Source organism: Portunus trituberculatus, chromosome 6, assembly GCF_017591435.1.
Source record: "Portunus trituberculatus isolate SZX2019 chromosome 6, ASM1759143v1, whole genome shotgun sequence".
NCBI classification, from domain to species: Eukaryota; Metazoa; Arthropoda; class Malacostraca; order Decapoda; family Portunidae; genus Portunus; species Portunus trituberculatus.
The window spans coordinates 5,420,526-5,441,039 of NC_059260.1; the positions used below are offsets into that span (position 1 = coordinate 5,420,526).

Here is a 20,514-nt window from a genome sequence, read left to right on the forward strand (position 1 = left end):
TGCACCCCATCCCCTAAACACTATTGATGAAATAGTGTAAGATGTCTTCAGGAGATTGATGATATTAATCTCCAGAAGGATATTGATATGTATGTATATATTTGTTCAATAACTGAAATGAAGTCTTTATTTTGTGTTTGTCATTTATTGTTATGAATGTGTAGTTCTTCATAACATGATAGATAAAAGTATGTCAATTACACAAACTAGTATGTTACATAGCATGAAAAACATAACTTTGAAAGAATCTATGATGGATATTACTTAGTTGGTAAAATTAATTAATTAATTAATTAAAGTTCAATATTCATTACTTGCAGTGATGAGCAAAATGCCGAGGGACAATCTTCCTTGTAGAAGAGCCTCAACCCATTCTGTCCACTCCAACAAGGAAAGATGAAGAGGCAGAAGTGGCTGTGCAGATAAGATAGTCTCAGCCACTTAATGCCCTTGCTCAAGAGGCAGCTACTTTAGCACGTGACTAGCCAAGTGTTCATAGGGAACAGGAGGTGCAGGCTTCAGGCAGGATTGCTGGAAAGGAAAAATAAATTAGGTTGTTTATCAACAGTAATGAGAGATAATAATACATGATAAGTGGACGTATCCAAGATCCAATGACAGCATATCCAACATACTTGAAACACAAGTTGCAGAATTCACCTCAATACAGGCAACCCAGATTCTGTTGAGAAGCTCCACAGGCACAGGAAGCAGCTGCCAGTTGAAAATAGAAAATTCTAAAAATACATACAATGAAATAAATGTAAAAGAGGATGCACAGTCTTTTGAGTGTGAAACCTTGCTTGTATTATATTTATCAGGTGTCAATCCAAAAATATAATTGCTGTCTATATAATTTGTCATATAATGAGTTTAAGTGATGGTGTCAGTGCATATAGTAAGGATTAATTCAAATGAGTAATAACAAGTGGAAGAAACAAGAGATTGCATGGTTGACTAGTTATGTTACATCTACTGTTCATAGATATTAAATTATGTGGGGATGATGAAGCATAAAAGAAATTAAGATTAATGTATGAAGTAGACATAAGTCTAAAATGTGTGAGATTATGGTCAACTGATTACATTATAAATACAAGTGACATTACCTTGGCATGGGACTGGCCAAGTCTGCTGAGGGGTAGGAGGTCTATGCTTCAGGCAGGATTGCTGGAAAGGTGGGTAAAAAAAATTTGGTTGTTTATCAACAGTAATGAGGTATTAATGCATGATAAGTGGATGTATCCAAGATATATTACAGAAGCCAGTATATATAGGTACAGAATAGCCAACATACTCAAAATGTAAGTTGCAGAATTCATCTCAATACAGGCAACTTGAATTTCGTTAACTAGTTGGAAGTAGTGACACTTCTTGCAAGTTGTCGTGCTGCTGTTCTTCAAAATCTGGTTGTGCTGTATCAATAGGAATGGGAATATTCCTATCTTTACATATGTTGTGCGACATGGCACGTACGTGGATTACCTTGCACCCCTTAACTAGTTGGCTGGTCCAGACCGCGTTGTGCAAGATGTGGCAGCAGCATCAGAAAATTAGGAGAGCTGGAGGGACCACTTTATTAAGAATTGTAACTATATTACTACTATTTTAAATAGCAAAGTCAAGTTAACACACCATATTATATATTTTGAGTTAATTTACACTCAATATAACCTGCTTGGGTTAATTTTGCAAGCCCTGTTGGGCAAGATTAAAGGCACTGACCTAATATTGTGGTCCATCCAGCTCTCCTCATTTTCCTGCTCTTCTTTTGCAGGTCTTTCACCCGGCTGACATGACATTACCAGTAAAAGCTGCAACAACATTTATTTTAAAACACATTAAATATTTATAGTTCGCTTAAACTACACTGCTGGTCAGAGCGGAAGGTGCGGTACCTGTGACACCTTAAGAAGGAGATTAATGACACAGAAAATATGTTTTAATAAGGGTATTCACCTAAACTAGTGATTGATAGGGTGCCCGCATGCCTTCTTGACCTTTTGAGTCTCCTGGGAAGTGAATCACCCAGGTGGGGGAGATACTGAGCATCAATATTGTCCCATATGTCCTGAATAGCGGCTTGGAGGTGTGAGAGGGAGGAGGTATCTCTCTCCTTTAGCTTCAGTTATATGTATGCCCAAGGATTTTTCATAAGGTTAAGGTCTGGGGAACTTGTGGGCCAAGGTTTTAAAAGGCTGACATTGCAGAAATCAAACCAGTCAACAATCAACTTAACCGTATGGCACGGTGCACCATCTTGCATGAAGCTATCAGCATTGCACTTTTCCGTACACTCATCTAACTCATCTAGAATTAGCTCAAAGGAGTTATTTTGGTTCATACGAACATTCTTAGGTAAAAACACTAATTTTTCAAGACCATAGTAAGAAAAACAACCCCACACCATCAAAGAATCTGGATTTTAATGTGTGTGTTGTGTAGCGTGGATCGTGATGGTTACTACCGGGTCTGCGGTACACACGGTTTCTCTGGTTGTCTGTAATTTGAAAGCTTGCCTCATCTGACCAATGTACCCTACGACACTTACCGAAGTCCCAATCTTTGTGCTGAGACACAAACTGCAAGCCTACTGGTAAGGTAAACATGACTGAAGCAAGGTTTTGAAACTGTGCGGCAACTCCATTATCCCATGTCGCCTTCCACATATCTCCGCCCACTCCTTTCACTCACCCCACCCAGCACAGAGGGTTCCTAGCCTAAAGTTCCTTGCTATGTATGAGAGGGTTGGCCTAAAGCTGTCTTCGAATAATGTTCAGATTTCTCTGGCTCATACTGCGCTTACGCCCTTCAGGCTTGTAAGGTGGTGGCGAAGTGTCTTTCCTCCCTCATGATAAATTTTGGTCCAACATTGAACAATTCTCAGACCTTTGCCAGTGTTCGTGGCAGTTTCTTGATTTGACTTATTCTCCCTCACTGAGGCACAAATGACTGAGATTTGGGCCTTACTAATTAGTTTCCTAGATCCCATAATAGGTAATAACAGGGCATCCACAAGAAGGGTCCGTGAGGGAGGGTGAAAGAAAATTAAAATGCAATCACACGAACCACAGACGAAACATATCATCTACTTTGACATCTAGAGCTGCAGAGTTGTCAGATAGCGACATACAGCGAATTCCGCCGTATGTTTAGGGGTTAAGAAGGGATGAATGAAATTTGGTCAGCGTGGAAGTTGTTGTCCCTTTCGCGCCTTCTGCTCTAACTGGCAGTGTAAGTAGAATCCATAGGTAATACTTGCTTAAAACTATAGTCCGTTCATCCAAAGAATCCAGGCCGAAACTGCTAGTTTGGTTGGCAGCCCTGCCCACCCCCGCCGCCACTAAACCTTCCCGACACTTAAATTTTCTTCAAGTACATTTATTTTTCTTCAAGCTATAAACTTGTATATCTATTGATTTAAGTGAAGAAAAATAAATGTACTTGAAGAAAATTTAAGTGTCTGGAAGGTTTAGTGGCTGGTAGGGCTGCCAACCGAACTAGCAGTTTCGGCCTGGATTCTTTGGATGAACGGACTATAGCAAAACATTATGGTAGCTTCAAACAATGTAGAATAAGAGTATCTGCTTACCTATTATATCTTGCTTAAGGTCCAGGCAGGGGTTGCAGGTATGGTGTGAGGAGCCAAGGCTTGCTGGGATAGCCACTGTCTCCCAGCAAGTGACTGTTTGGTGGAACATGTTCCCTCTCAAACAGTGCTGCAACACCTCTTGCGGTTAACATGAATTTCCTCCAAGCTCCTCGGTGCCACAATCTTCCCGTGAGTGCCATCAATGGCACCCACCACCACGGGGAGAGCAGCGGCGTGGCCGAAATTTTCTACCCTTAAACCAGCCAGCACATACTGCCCTGTGATATTTCATTCCTTTACAGCAGCAGGGCGGACTGCCGAGCAACTTTTATCGCCCACTGTATTTCTATATTTCCACTCTCTTTCTTCCAGTGTACCAGTTCCGGTGCACTCTACCCCTTCTTTTGTAACCCCTCTTCCTGAATAAATTTTGTTTTGTAACTTTGATGCGGCCCATTTGCCTTTTTTGTCGCAATCACAGGGTTGGTGAAAAAAAAAAAAAAAAAATGAACGATGGTCTTAGTGATGGCTCTGCTGTTTGCTGGTTGAGAAGGGCAGAGGTCATCACTGTTCCACCTTCACCTTGCAGGGTGAGTGGGTTCCTCCTCTTGGTATTGCTGAACAAGGCATCTATCACAAGGTTTGTGACAAAGAGGATACCGTCTTAGTCTAGACGGTGTCGCTTGATCAATTCAACATCACTGAGTTCGTGGAGAACGTCCCTGCTGAGGATAGTATTTCTGAGGTAGAGATCTTGGTGTTGTGGGGCAGCCATGTTGACAGTCTTGTGGTCATCATAAGTGCTGCTGAAACAGGGTGGATCTTGTTTCAGCACTTCAGACGATGTCATAAGGTTTGATCACGTCATAGCTGGACTTGTGTCTAAAATGCGCCATTTTCGTCTCACTACGTCACGACGTCATTAGCAATGATGGATTGTAGAATACCGTCCCCGGTGTCCTGTCCGTAACTGTCCAGCTATCTACAACTGTCTGGCCTTTGTTTACAAACAAAGGCCGTTCAGCTATGAACACCAATTCATGTTCGCAACAGACCACTTGTTTGTAGGTGTGTGGCCAGTGTTTTGAAACACAGGGAGCATATTCCCTATTTTATTTTTTTTTCATAAGAAAACCGTTTATAAATCCAATACACCACAACATTTTAACAAGAAAATGGATACATGGTTATGTTGTGTAAAAAATGTAATCATTATTGTGTTTTGTAGCATGAAGAGCATGGACATTCGCAGAAAAATGCAACAATGAACAGCGTGGTTGACAAATTTGGCAGAAATCCCTGACGACTCCAATTCCTATTCCAACAATAGTACTAGTAATATTAATAAAAAAACCCTGAATAATAGAACAATTACGGTAATAAGCAGTTGATAAAATATACGTGGCATGTCATCCATTTTGTATTTTCCATGTAATTTTCTATTTATCTTGTATTTTTCAAATTTTCTATAAATTCCAGGGGGTGCAAATGCTCCCCCTTGCCCTCCCCTGCGGACGCCCATGATGGGAAGGCATATTGTTTATCTTTTTTTTATATGAAAACCTTTTTACAAATCTGTACACCGTTATATTTTAAAGAAAATACATACATCTTTATATTGCGTTGGTGTGGTAAAAAATAATTAAATATAGCCTTTATGCAGTGACCAAAATTACCTACATTACACAGTGATAGTTAATTTGGTTTGAGAATCCTAGAAAAAAAAAAAAAAAAAAAAAAAAACCAAATTTTTATCTTGTATATTAGGAGTTAACTTGCAATGATTACTGTTGTAAGATATTCTCGTGGTACTGTACATACATTATAAAGTTGGGCCAGTCCTAATTTTAAAAATTACTAAGCATGCTCGCAGTCACTTGTGAACAACTTTGTTTATCAACAAAGCTTTGTAAACATTGGGTTCTGCGCAAGCACAGTTCGCGTCCAGATATGCCAGCCCATGTCTTGGGTGGCTAACTCTCCTGCACCTGCCTCACGGCCACCTGTCCCTGTGCCACCCAGGACCCCTTACTATGCTACTCTAGGATGGGCTGCATCGCAGGCGTGCCTGCGACCCTCCAGGATGTGATGCAGCTCCTGCTGGAAATCCGAGCTGAGGTCAGGGACTTGAGTGTGAGGGTCACTGCCTTGGAGCGACAGCGGGATGCAGCGAGCCCTCTGCCCCAGTCCAGGCAGCACCCCAACCTGCCCGAAAGAACCAGCACCAGAGTGTGCCGGCCAGTCCCTGGCCCCAACCAGTGTCTGCTATGGTCCAGCCTGCCCCAGATAACAATCCCCAGAGTGTGTCAGCCAGCCCGTGGTCCCAGCCAGTGTTTGCCATGGTACGTACATCCTTTGACCCAGTCTGCCCCTTATAGCCAGCCCCAGAATGTCCCGGCTAGTTCTAGAGTGTCCACGGCGAGTCCTGCCATTGTTCCCACCGGCCCCGGACCAGCCCCTGTCTGTGCCAGACCACACGCCTAGCTCCACGGTCTGGGTCCCCCTCTATAGAGGCGGACCTGGTATTTGAATCTAAGGACATGGATACGGATGAGGAGTGGGAACCCAGGCCTGCCTGGACACTTGACCAGGTACAGGCCACTCTTGCCGCTATGACCAAAGGACTCGCTCAGGTGCAGCAGCAGTTGTGGCTGTCCCAGGTTGGCAGTGCGGGAGAGTAAGGACGCTGCTGTGCTAGACGTGTGGCTGGACGTGCTTCAGCTCTGCCTCCTGACGCACTCTGAAATCCTTTTTGTTCTATGTTTAGGGGGTGGCCGGCATGACCCAACCTCCTCCCTTGTCCGTGTTTTCCACATTGCCTCCATATAGGATTAGGATTATTGTTAGGTATTAAGTTGGGATTTATTGTTGTATTTATTTCTGTGTTATATGTGTATGTCATTTTCCTGTGTTTCATGTTATATATCTGTGTTTCATGTTTCATGTTATATCTATGTGTGTCAGTTTCATTATGGGTTATTAAAATAGCTTTTTAAAGTGCCCCCCTTTGCATTTCCTCACCAGTTGAACCTGCAGTGTTTTTTTTTTTTATTGTTATTGTTCACCGGCTCCCCGATGCCAATCTTACCAGTTTAACCGGTGAACGTAACAATTGGCGACCGTGACAGGACCATTATAACCCATGTTCAGTGTTCCATTTTTCCAGTGACTTTTTTTCTGTGATTGCTTGTGTTTCTGTGGTGTTGTGACTTTGATGTGTTTTTTTTCTGTGACTTACTCTGCGTGTGGTTTAAATTTACCTTTGTGCGATCAAGTGGCTCCTTTTGGGTTAAACGTGCTTCGTGACTTTCATTGGTATCGCATAGCAGTGGTAGAGCAGGAAACCAGGTAGAAAGGCGTGTTCACCGATAGCACTTATCTCTATTTTTGCACATAGGCAGGTGTGTAATAAGTGTTATCCAAGTGTTGGGATCATCATATGTTCATGCGAACCCTCAATCCCTCACTTCGCGGATCATTTTTCTCGCTAGTTAGAATCGGCCATTTTAACTAGTCTCTCAGACTAATCCGCCTCCTTATCAATAACAAGTCTCAGTACAATTCGCTCCTCACTCTCAAGTCTCGTAACTAGAGTAATCCGGATCCCTCTTAATGCCGTAACTCTCTAGTTTACCCCTCATTAGTGATTGTACTCATAAGTGTTTACTTAAGTATAATCTAGGTAATTTCAAGGTTGCCTTTATTATCACTCTGCCAAGTTCCTCACTTAAGTAATTCGCTTATCATTTTTTTTTTTTTTTGTTGTGGTTTAACATCTATTTAATATGGCTTCCGCTCAGTTTAACGTTGAAGATTTTTGTGCCGACCCTTCTCTGGAACAACTTAAAGATGCTAATATAAAGAAGGACCAATGGAAGACCATCGCTAAACATTTTGATGTTCCCATCACGTCTCAGATGACTAAAGAGGTCATTAAGAATGTAGTTGTTGAACATCTAGTGCAAGAAGGTCAGTTGCTAGGAAATGCCATAGAAGAGTTAACTCCCATGTCAGCCTCTACGAGGACTATAATACACAGTCCCCAGGAAGAACAGGATAAGAATAGGAAATTGAGAAGCTTAAACTAGAATACCGGATGCAGGGAAAACAAATGCAACTACAGGCAGAAAAAGAAGATAAAGAAAAGAGAGAACTACAGGAAAAAAAAAAAAGAGAGAGAATTTCAGTTACAATTTAAAAGGCAGGAGAAAGAGTTAGAAATTCAGGAGTTAGCCCTACGAAATGACGCTAAGTTTAGAGGGAAGAAATAGATATAAAGAAAAAGTTAGCAAGCTTTAATCCCGCTACAGCTAGTTCCCCCTTTTGATGAATCTGATGTTGACGGGTCATTTCGCGCTTTTGAGAGAATTGCTAATAGGAATAAATGACCCAAGGATCAGTGGGTGTCTCTCCTTGTCCCTAAGCTAGTAGGAAAAGCTTATAGGGTATACAACGGCCTTAGTGATGAGGTAGAATATGAAGAGATCAAAGGTAACATTCTAGACGCCTACTCTATCACTTCTGATGGATACAGACAACAGTTTCGAAAGTATGTGAAACCAGAGTCTCACACCTATGTTGAATTTGCTAGTGAGAAACTAAGACAATTTAAGAAATGGTTAGCCGCCCTTAACATTACCACCTTTTCGGAGTTGCTCAATCTAATGGTCCTGGAAGAATGGAAGAACAAGTTACCCTTTAATATTCTGAGGCATGTGGAAGAACGGGAGAGAGTGATCTTATGTCTGCCGCTAAAGTGGCTGATGCGTTTGCTTTGTTGATGGGATCCCTGGGTAGTAGAGGTCGTGGTTCACTATCTAATGTTAGGTCCTCCTTTGGGGAAGGTTTTGGGGCGCGGGTGGTAAGCCGACCGGATTCTCGCCAAATGCATATAATTCCCCTGGTGTACATACTGTAAGAAACCAGGACACACGATCCAAAAATGTAGACACCCAAATTGCAAGGCCTCTCAACGTCAACTTTCTTTTGTGGCCCCTAAACCTAACACATTTGAGAACAAGAAACCAGTGGCCCTAGCTAACCCTGTCAACTCTCCTCTAGAACTTTATGACTCGTACATGTATCAAGGTAAAGTGTCCCTGACTGATGGTAAAGACAAGGCAATAAATGTCAAGGTTCTGCGTGATACAGGTGCTGCCCAATCCATCTTAAGGGAAGATGTCATCCCTAACATCAAACAGGCTTTCACTGGGAGAAGGTGATCCTTACAGGTCTCGAATCACAGCTCTCCTATCCCTTGGCTAATATTAGCTTACAGTGCCCGTTCATTTCAGGAGAGGTTGAGGTAGCCATTAAACCTGGTGAACTGCCAGTACCGGGGTACATCTTGTACTGGGTAATGATCTTGCGGGTAACTTGGCTGTTCCAAACTTAATTGTTCTTGATTCTCCCTTAACAGAAAGTCCCACTAAGACCCTGGACGAAACATCCCCTCACTTCTTCCCAGTGTGTGCAGTCACCAGGTCTCAGTCCAAGTCCCCTGCCCTTTCACCACCTCCTCCACCAATGATTGCCTCTACTGACAACTTGTACAATAACATCATTTCAAAGGAGAATTTGATTAATGCTCAGGAACAGGATCTCACTTTGGCTAAGATCAGACATGTTGCCAGTGAGACAAAGGATATGTCTAAATTGCCTTGTTTTTATTATCAGGAAGGAGTCCTGATGCGTGCCTACAGACCTCCTGAACTGAAACAACTAGACACCTGGTCAGAAACACATCAAGTTGTCATCCCTTGTCTGTAAGACCAGCCATTATAGAACTAGCTCATGATGGATTGTCAGGTCATCTAGGCATCCAAAAAACCTACAAGAAGGCTCTTCAACATTTTTTTGGCCAGGAATGAAAAAGGATGTGTCACACTATGTAAAACATGTCACATATGTCAAATTGTGGGTAAGCCTAACGAACGCCTTGTGCCAGCTCCTCTGACGCCTATTCCAGTTCAGACGGAGCCCTTCGAAAAGATCATTCTAGACTGCGTAGGGCCCTTACCCAAAACCAAACGAGGGAATCAGTATTTGTTAACCCTCATGGATCCCACTACCAGGTACCCTGAAGCATTCCCTCTTAAGAACATCACATCAAAGACCATTGTAAAACATCTAATACATTTTTTCACCTCGGTAGGAATTCCAAAACAAATTCAGTCTGACAAGGGTAGCAATTTCACTAGCCATTTTTTCCAACAGATAGTGAATGAGCTAAACATCGACCATGTTACCTCCTCGGCTTACCACCCCAATCCCAAGGCTGTCTGGAGCGGTTTCACCAAACATTAAAATCCATGATGAAGAAGTATTGCTTGGAGCATCAAGGAGACTGGGATGAAAGTATTTCTTTCCTTCTCTTCGCTTTAAGAGAATCTCCTCAAGATTCTTTAGGTTACTCCCTTTTGAATTACTCTATGGTAGACAGATCAGGGGGCCTCTCAAAATATTAAAGGATCAATGGTTTACTCAAAATACTCCTTCAAGCCCCAGTGTGTCTGACTACATCAGTAACCTTAAGAATAAAATCAGTGAAGTCAGATCTTTTGCTAAATCAAACTTCCTCAAATCTCAAACTAAAATGCAACAGAATTCTCTTCCCAAATCTGTCATGAGAAGTTTCAAACCAGGAGACAAGGTTTTACTTTTCTCCCACTCCAGGCAATGCTCTTCACAGTAAGTTCATGGGACCTTATGTTGTGGCTCAAAAACTAAGTCCATTAAATTATGTGGTCCACACTCCTGACCGTCGTAAGGATTCCCAACTAGTTCATATTAATCTAATGAAACCTTACCACTCCAGAGAACCAGAGGACGACTTGTCTCGCACTGTACCTGTATGTCTGGTAGGGAAGGAGTCTGGTCCTGTGCCCCCCGAGGAAGAGTCCGACATCGAATTCCTCTTCTCGTCACCTAAAGGACGCCCCTCAAACAGCCAAATCATGTCCAACCTTGATGAGGTGTTTCTTTCCTTAACACCTTCACAACAGTCTGATCTTAAAAAGTTATTGCTAGACTTTTCAGAAATCACAGGTGACCTTCCAGGACTTTGTAATACTATCCAACATGACATAACATTAATATCTAATGACATCAAGCCTATAAGACAACCAGCCTATCGCATTTCACCCATTAAAAGAGACTTGATGAAAAAGAGGTAGACTATCTGCTCTGTCATCACCTTGCAGAACCTAGTATATCCCCTGGGCTTCTCCCTGCCTGTTAACATCTAAGCCAGATGGTAGTAGTCGATTTTGCACCGACTACAGGAAATTAAATAAAGTGACGGTGCCAGACTCCTACCCATTGCCCTTGATAGAGGACCTTATAGATAGTATAGGAGTAGCCAAATTTGTAACCACTATAGACTTACTTAAAGGTTACTACCAGATTCCCTCTCGGACGAGGCCCGAATAATATCCGCCTTCATCACCCCCTTCGGACTATACCAATACACAGTGATGCCCTTTGGCTTGTCTAATGCTCCCGCCACCTTCCAGAGGGCTATAAATTACATCACCCAGGACTTGGAGGGAACATCTGCATATCTGGACGACCTGGTGGTGACTTCGGACGACTGGGTGACACATCTGACCCGTCTTCGGAGGCTGATGGGTCGGTTGCAGGAAGCCGGGCTTACAATCAACCTGGCCAAGTCCACCTTCGGGAAGTCTACGGTGGTCTACCTGGGACATGTGGTGGGGAACGGCAAGGTTCGCCCCAAGAGAGCTAACGTGGAGGCCATCCTTGGCTTCCTGTCCCTACCACCAGGAAAGCTCTCATGAGGTTCTTGGGGATGGCTGGTTTCTACAGAAGATTCTGTAGGAACTTCTCCACCCTGGCCGCCCCTGACGGACCTTATCAGCACTTCCGTCCCCTTCCACTGGACCCCGACCTGTGACCAAGCCTTCCAACACCTCAAGGCGTTCTCTCCTCGGAACCAGTGGTCTGGACGCCGGATCACTCCCGCCCCTTCCATCTACAAGTGGACGCGAGTGGAGTTGGAGTGGGTGCTGTCCTACTACAAACGGACCCCACAAGCGGCATCCTCCATCCCATCGCCTATCACTCCGCCAAGCTGAAGAAACATCAACTCAACTACTCCACCATCGAGAAGGAGGCTCTGGCACTCGTCCTGGCGCTCCAACGTTTTGAGTGCTACCTTCATCCTGGTCCTCAAACTACGAAGGTCTTCACCGATCACAATCCTCTGGCCTTCCTTCACGCCATGAAGAACCGAAACCAACGCATTCTTAGGTGGGCCTTGTTAACTCAACCCTTCAACTTGAAGTCCACCATATCAAGGGGTGGACAACATCATCGCCGACGCCTTATCAAGATCTCCGTCTCACCTCCTTCATGAGCCCATTACGGAGGTCTTAGGGGGGAGGAAATGTTACGGCCCGCCCGTAACATACTCCACTACCATCACCTCCTCCGCTTGTTACCTCGTTCGCCACCTCTCCGCCTCCCTTCCACGTCACCGTCTCGTGAACCTTCCACGCCACCGTCTCATGAACCCTCCACGTCACCGTTTCATGAAGCCCGCTACTGTCCCGAAGTTGGATTCACGCGGCCCCATTCGACTCAACCGGAAGTGTTAAGCCAGCTCTTGGCTTTCTGGAAGTCAGTTGAGGTCCAGGCCTCAACCAGTGAACACAACGCCTCTTGGGTCTACCGTGGGATCAACCATCACCCAGCACTTCACCACTGCGACACCGCATAAGTATCACTTCCCCTCGTCCGTGTTTTCCACATTGCCTCCATATAGGATTAGGATTATTGTTAGGTATTAAGTTGGGTTCTTTATTGTTGTATTTATTACTGTGTTATATGTATATGTGTATGTCATTTTCCTGTGTTTCATGTTATATATCTGTGTTTCATGTTTATGTTATATATGTGTCAGTTTCATTATGGGTTATTAAAATAGCTTTTTAAAGTGCCCCCTTTGCATTTCCTCACCAGTTGAACCTGCAGTGTTTTTTTTTTTTTTTTATTGTTATTGTTCACTGGCTCCCCGATGCCAATCTTACCCGTTTAACCGGTGAACGTAACAATAAGACAAAAAGAAACAATAGAAAGGTTAGAAGGAGAGAACGGAATGGTGGAAGACCCCAAAAGTATGGTAGAACTGTTAAATAGTAAATTTCAGAAGGTCTTTACTAAGGAATCCAAATTTGAAAGACCACAGGGTAATAGAGAGACTGTCCATATGAAAGAGATTAAAGTAACCAAGCTTGAAATAAAAAAGTTGATGATGGAATTAGATGAGGAGAAGGCAATGGGACCGGATGAAGTCTCAGGCAGAATATTAAAAGAATGTAGAGAAGAACTAGCAAGTCCAATATACATCATAAAATGCTCAATAGAAAATGGAACAGTACCAGTGGAGTGGAAAAGAGCTGAGGTATTTCCCATATATAAGAGCGGAAAAAAGAACCTTTAAATTACAGACCGGTATCACTAATATAGTGTAATATACAAGATGTGTTAAAGAGTAATAAAGAAGCAATGGATTGAGTTTCTTGAAGACAACAAATTATTACCAAATAGCCAATTTGGTTTTAGAAAAGGTCGGTCATGTGTAACAAATTTATTGAGTTTCTACTCAAGAATAGTTGCTAAAGTACAAGAGAGAGAGGGATGGATTGACTATTTATTTAGATTTCAAAAAGGCCGTTTGATAAAAAGCCACATGACAGATTACTATGGAAGTTAGAGGAGAAGGGTGGCTTAAAAGGAAGCACATTGAGATCGATGAAAAATTACTTGAGGGGGAGAGAAATAAGGACGATTGTTAAAGATATGAAGTCCAAGTGGAGAGCAGTAGACAGCGGAGTGATACAGGGGTTAGTATTGGCGCCAATACTTTTTCTCGTATATATAAACGACATGCCAGAGGGAGTGAACAGCTACATAAATCTGTTTGCGGACGATGCGAAACTGTGCAGTCATTAAACAAAAAGAGGATTGTGAAATACTACAGGAAGACTTAAAACAAGATCTGGAAATGGAGTAAAAAATGGGAGATGGAATTCAATGTGGACAAAAGCCATGTCATGGAAATGGGAAAAAATTAAAAACGACCAGTGGGAATCTATAAGATGGGAGATGGAGTAGAACTAGAAAAAGTAAAAAACGAAAAGGACTTGGGAGTGACAATGGAAGAAAACAATCAACCGGTAAGCCATATTGATAGAATTTTCAGAGACGTATAATTTGCTAAGGAATATTGGAGTAGCATTTCACTATATGGACAAGGAAATGATGAAGAAATTGATAAGTACTAAAATAAGACCTAGATTGGAATATGCAGGAGTTGTGTGGACTCCCCATAAAAAGAAACACATAAGAAAATTAGAGAGACTACAAAAAATGGCTACAAGAATGGTTCCAGAATTTAAAGGGATGACATATGAGGAGAGACTAAAAGCAATGGATCTACCAACCCTGGAACAGAGAAGAGAGAGAGAGGGGATCTGATACAAGTTTATAAATTGATTAACGGAATGGATCAAGTGGATAATGAGAAACTGAGAGAAGAATATGACATTAGAAGCACAAGATCGCATAGTAAGAAACTGAGGAAGGGAAGATGTCTGAGAGATGTTAAAAAGATTAGTTTCCCGCAAAGATGTGTTGAGACTTAGAACAGTTTGAGTGAGGAAGTGGTGTCAGCAAAGAGTGTACATAGTTTTAAAGGAAAATTGGATAAGCGTAGATATGGAGACGGGGCCACACGAGCATAAAACCCAGGCCCTGTAAAACTACAACTAGGTAACTACACAATAGAGCTGAATGGGATGGATGGGCAGAGTGAGAGTAACTTACGTAGGTTGAAAGAGACGTTAGAGAACGGAACAATAAAGAACATAATGGGATTACATATCATTATTATACTTACTACTACTACTACTATTACTACTACTACTGCTACTACTACTAGTCTACCACTACTACTACTACTACTGTTATTATTATTATTATTATTATTATTATTATTATTGTTGTTGTTGTTATCAACGTCAAGTAGTTCAGTGTTTTATAATTCAATATTGGTGAAGTCACCACTAAGGCCGATCCTCAACAAGGAACGCTACAGTCTAAACGGGCTGTTGTGGGGCGAGAGTAGCTCTACAGTTCTGCCACATTTCCCAAAAATGAGATGTGAAATGGAAGTTATTGGTGTACAAGGCATCGCAAATACCATCAATTCAGATGTATAAAATTTCGACTTGTGTATATAGATGGCTGAATCAACAGTAACCATCATATGCATAAAAAAAAAAGAAACTATATAGTACCATAAAAACATGGCATACATATTCAACAGTGTTGCTGATATCAACTGTAGTAACTTATAATGGTAGTTAGCGTATGTTTAGGGCGTGTAATAATATCAGCGTTACAGATAAAAGATAATGAGCATGGAAAAAAAATCTATTATCCAAAGTAAAAAAAAAAAAAAATAGTAGAAGTCTTGTGAGTGGCGGCAATACTGATGAACCCATCCTGGCCAGGCCGAATAGCCTCACCTTGTAGTACAAGTTGCTACAATTATAAGATAAAATGCTCACATTTACTGGCTTTTACAGTAATTTCAAGGGTGAGGCATAATCGCATTCATAATTCGTAAGCCAAGCTAATGTGTAGTTTCTATTTTTACAAAATAGTAGGTATATTAAGTGAAAAAAAAGCATTATTCTCTTGCGAGCGGCAACTCTTCCACACCCAGCTGGTGCCCTTGACACATTATGGTGGCGACGTGACTGACCTCGTGCCACTATATATATATATATATATATATATATATATATATATATATATATATATATATATATATATATATATATATATATATATACAATTACTAAATGACTTACTAAAGAGAGAGAGAGAGAGAGAGAGAGAGAGAGAGAGAGAGAGAGAGAGAGAGAGAGAGAGAGTAACAGAACAACAGCAGTGAAAACGTGGCAACACTGTACAGAGACGCTCGCCCCCCCACGGCTGGTCAGACTATAGTAACAGATCACAATCTTGTAGTGGGCAACTTGATTGATTTTTCATACTGTACTAGGCTAATCACCTCAGAGATTAAGAACACAAGAATACAAGAAGTTAGTTGACCTATAGTGATACATCTGCCTATAAATGTGTATTAAGTTTCTTTAAAACCTTATCGCGCAATCCTTGCTCTTCTACCGCTACTTTCACGCTTATTGCTCTGTTTATTTTGCTAACTGCATACCTCACCTCCTCCCATGGCCTTGCTGCACGACTTTTACCTTCTCTCAGTTCTGTTCTTTCCACCTCGAGAGGGAGGCTTCAAAACACTTGTCAAAATTTGGATAATTCATCTTTTTAACTTGATTGGCGGTGTGGCAAGAAGTGTCTCATCATGACGAGAGGGAAGTAAAGATCTGCCCTGCCAGACGCACGAATCATTCGCTCCACGGAGCGACGTGGACGTTTTTAGTTGCGCCCAACACCAACACCAAGAACGCAAACACCAACACCACCAACACCATTACCAACACCAACATCAACAACAATAATGATAATAATAATAAAATAATACTAATAATAATATAGCTGTAATAGTAGTAGTAGTAGTAACGATAGATAATAAAGAACGTAGCTGTAACATCAAGGTGAGCAACATTGATGATAACATTGAAAATAATCAACAATACTTTACCTTTTATCATTATCATTCATGCTAATATCAATTCTACTTACCTAACTCTTAATAACATTTCCATTATTAACGTTGCCTTTAACACCTATAACTTATAGGTAAATATGGAATGTTTTGCTGCTGTTTTATTCTTACCAGTGTAACCAAATATAATTCCTAATAAAAAAAAAAAAAAAAATGACGCTATGAAGCAGCCAGCTGCTGGTTGTCACCAGCACTGGTTATTTGATGTGGTAACAAATGCACCCTAGTGACCTAGTCATACACCTCACCGGCCACCGCGCAGCAGTGTTGCCACGCGTAGGGGAAAATCCCTACGGTAGGGGATTTCAGGGCTTTGTAGGGAGTAGGGGGCACCTACGGTGAAAATCGTTGTTTCGTAGGGGAACGTAGGGGAAAAATTCAGAGAGACAGACAGACAGACAAATTTACAAATATAATATTGCACACATGAAATGTCGTGCAAGTTGCTGAGAGAGAGAGAGAGAGAGAGAGAGAGAGAGAGAGAGAGAGAGAGAGAGGTGGTGGGAGGGAGAGGGATACGTTGGTCATTCTTGTTCGAGACGTGAATTTGTTAACCCCGTTACTATAGATTCCTTTGATTTTTACCAAATTATGGGACTGATTCGTAACAAAAACTTTGTCATGAATAGTCTAACATTTAAACGTATTTGTATTTTTATTAAAATAACACATATTAACAACGTAGACTAAGTGATGATGTTTTATAGTACGTGAAAACTTCGTAGCATACACGTATGAATTCTGTTTGTAGTCTGTCTGGCCGGGCCGACAGCCGCCTAACTTACAGTCTTACACAGTTGACCAGTTGCCTGCGGCAAGTCAGTTATACAGCACTAACGCTGACTTCAGACACGCGGCGCGGCCACTTGAATTGTGTCATTGATATTGTGTTACTGACCTCAAAAGGAATAATAATCACTGATCATGCCTAAAGTTGAAAAGAATTATCGCTCTCAAAGATACAGGGCGGAGTGGGAAAAAAGAGAGTTGGGCCTCAGGATGGCTCACTGCTGGAAAAACTGGTGGAAAAGCTCATTGTAAAGTGTGTGATAAGGAGCTTGTGGCAGGGAAATCTGAGCTTACTGGTCACACAAAATCGTCTACTCATATAAGACTTGCTAAGCAAATTAAGTCAAATGAACGGATGACCATGTTTGTGGAATCTAAAGATGAAAAAAGGATTAAAGCAGAATTAAATGTTGTGGCAATGGTGGCCCGAAAGAATTTGTCTTTCAACTGTCTTGATGACATGGTGAGTACACTCCATTTTGTGGCAGATGACTCAAAAGCAATCAACAGTATGACTTGTAACAGAACCAAGGGAACATATCTTTTGACAGAATGTTTATCACCATATGCACACGAAAAGCTCATGCAGGAAGTTGCTTTGTCTGGTGGATTTTCAGTGCTGTGTGATAAAGCAACAGATCTCACAATGAACAAAACATTTTGTGTCAATATGAGATTTTTGAAAAGTGACACCTATGAACCAGTTACACGTTTCTACCGCCTGCTCCCTGTAAATGATGGCAGTGCAGAAGGCCTGTTTGAGCTGCTGAAAGAAACCTTAGAAGGAGATGGCATTGGGTGGGACAAAGTGATTGGTTATGCCTCTGATGGAGAAAATCTGATGCAGGGAGATAAAAATTCACTGCTAACCAAGTTACAAGATGTCGTGCCAGATTTATTTGTTGTGAAATGCTTTTGTCACACATTCCATTTAGTTGCTGGCCATGCTTGTGAAGCTTTGTCAGCAACGGCAGAGCAGCTCATACATGACATCTATAACTATTTCAAATTATCACCTAATCGTCAAAAGAGTTATGAAGAGTTTCAACACTTCGCTGAGTGTGATCCACATAAACTGTTGAAACCTTGTCAGACAAGGTGGCTGTCGATCTCACAATGCGTAGAACGCATCCTTGCACAGTGGTCTGCACTGGAGTTGTATTTCACAGCAGAGGCTCATGACATGAAAACCTTGCAGGCGGACAAAATACTACGAACCTTGAAGAATCCCTATGTCAAAGCCACCCTGGAATTCACAAGCTTTGTTCTTGGCGATCTTGTTGGCTTGAACAAACTTTTTCAGTCTAATAGCTTTAAGTTACATATGCTGCTACCAGAGACTGAAAGAGTTCTTCGAATGTTTATTCTGAATTTCATGAAAAGAGAATTTGTTACCTACAAGCTTCCAGCTATTGAAGATCAAACAAAATGGCTGCCAGTAGATAAAGTATACCCTGGTATACTTGCTAGTGAAACGTTAACAAAAATGAAGCCGCATGAAAAGGAGAGCTTTCTTTCACGGTGCAGAGACTGGTATAAAATTGCATGCTGCCAAATACTGAAAAGGATTGATCTGTCGGATCCAGTGCTTGTGGGACTGAAAGATGTAAATCATGAAAGAATTCTAAAGGACAAAGCTGACGTAGGCTCTGCAGCAGTGTTGTATCGGAAGTTACCGCGTCTTCTTCCTGAAGTTGACGTGCAAACCATCGACAGACAGTGGAGATCTATTCTTGTTGATGAAGAAGTCAGAAAAAGTGCTTGGGAAAACAAAACTATTGTGGAATTCTGGAAGCATATGAGAGATGTACCTTCATATGAGAAAATAGCAACTTTCATGCTCAAACTAACAGCTTTGCCGCAAAGCACAGCAGAGGTTGAGAGAACATTTTCAAAACTCAATAACAATAAAACAAAGCTGCGAAATAAACTGTCTGTAAAGACATTGGAATCAATTATCAAAACTTCTGAAAGCTTTCCCTCAACCTTTGATATGACATCGTCTTTGGTTAAGCACTATTCATGTGCAAGGTCTAGATACTTTGCAAAATACACTGAAAATGAAAATAATTACGTTCTTGCTGATTAGAGCCAATTAAACCATCCTTCTAGAAAGTCCAGAGGCAGTATCGAGAATGTAAGTATAATTTAATAACCTTTGTTTATTATATTGTATATATAATTCTATAGACTCTACTTCTCTCTCTCTCTCTCTCTCTCTCTCTCTCTCTCTCTCTCTCTCTCTCTCTATATATATATATATATATATATATATATATATATATATATATATATATGATGCATAAGTTTTTTTTTCCGTGTAGGGGAATGTAGGGGAAAATTCCCGTGGATGTAGGTAGCCACAGTCACCAAGGCGTGGCAACACTGCCGCGCAGTCGCGTACACCGGTTAGAGTAGAGAGCAGCAGGGATTTGAACGTCCGTCACGGTCGGCGACCACTTTAAAATTACTTCTTTTACTACTAAGAGATCCCCATACATATATTTTAGTAAATTTCAACTGCCAGAGACGTACACTTCCTCAAAATAAGTATACTGAATTATATACTAAACTATGTTAAGTTTTTGGGAAAACCAAGATTGTCGAAGCGTTTTCTCCATTGGAATTGTACTGGATGAGGAGATATCTTCTCCCTGCAGGCTCGGCGTGCGGTACGATATCTTGGGAAGTTTCCATTTCGTTCATGCCACAGCGGCTTCATCTCTCTCTCTCTCTCTCTCTTTTATAGTCTCGTACCTATCTAGTTGACCAACCTTATGCTGGCTATATTTCCTTTCATTTCAGCAGATTTACTCAATCCTGGAATATAATGATGGTAGTAACATTAACAGTATTACGCTTATGGAACAAAAAAGAAAAAGCTTACCGTTGGAATCAGCGAGATTCCTAATTTCCCAGTTTAGATGATTAAAAATCTCCTCGAAAATCTTGACGGAGAGGGTTCTTTCAGGCTCCTTGTCCTCCTCCATTTCCTCCAAAGTATTTTGTTTCTCCAACTCCATGAGGTCGTCGTTGGAGAGAGGCTCAGAATGACTGTCCAGCAGTTCTTGTACGTCATTCTCGTCCACCTCATTGAAGCCTGCCTTATGGGAGATATGAACGATGTCTTTCCTTACTGCTGTAACATCGACAGGGACTTCCTGTTTACGTTCCACGCACTCAGGCCACAAATTACGCCAACATCCATTCATTGCCGACTTGGACACCTCCTTCCATGACTCGTCGATGTTGTCGATCCCCTTTTTAATGTTATAATCCTTCCAAAATTGTTTCATGGTCGGCTTGTCAGGGTGTCAATGCAGGCCAACAGCTGTTTCATGGTGCGCCGCTGGTAATAGGCCTTGAAAGTAGCGATGACTCCTTGGTCCATCGG

At 41.6% G+C, this 20,514-nt stretch overlaps 2 protein-coding genes and 1 long non-coding RNA gene across 8 annotated transcripts in view; 2 read left to right on the forward strand and 1 right to left on the reverse strand.

The window, feature by feature from the left end:
* LOC123517608 (TLC domain-containing protein 3A-like) overlaps positions 1–20,514 on the forward strand; it is a 31,314-nt gene that overhangs the window by 4,076 nt on the left and 6,724 nt on the right. The window lies entirely within an intron of this gene.
* On the reverse strand, positions 321–20,044 carry LOC123517693. 3 transcript variants are annotated; one of them, XR_006678544.1, is made up of 6 exons: positions 20,008–20,044; positions 1,726–1,814; positions 1,298–1,562; positions 1,110–1,170; positions 661–714; positions 321–531 (listed from the first exon to the last, which is right to left on the reverse strand). It is a non-coding gene; the product is annotated as an uncharacterized LOC123517693 (long non-coding RNA). The 3 variants fall into 3 exon arrangements; XR_006678543.1 differs by lacking the exon at positions 20,008–20,044 and adding an exon at positions 2,552–3,304 and having other exon boundaries at positions 1,726–2,519; XR_006678541.1 differs by lacking the exon at positions 20,008–20,044 and adding an exon at positions 2,552–3,304 and having other exon boundaries at positions 1,298–2,519.
* On the forward strand, positions 16,891–20,038 carry LOC123517587. Its single transcript, XM_045277846.1, has 2 exons — positions 16,891–19,257; positions 19,445–20,038. The coding sequence occupies exon 1, from the start codon at positions 17,476–17,478 to the stop codon at positions 19,207–19,209; it is 1,734 nt and encodes a 577-aa protein (XP_045133781.1). The 5' UTR covers positions 16,891–17,475; the 3' UTR covers positions 19,210–19,257; positions 19,445–20,038.

Excerpts from the sequence above, each read along its gene's own strand:
- LOC123517587 (XM_045277846.1), top strand. The coding sequence starts at position 17,476 with ATGACCATGTTTGTGGAATCTAAAGATGAAAAAAGGATTAAAGCAGAA.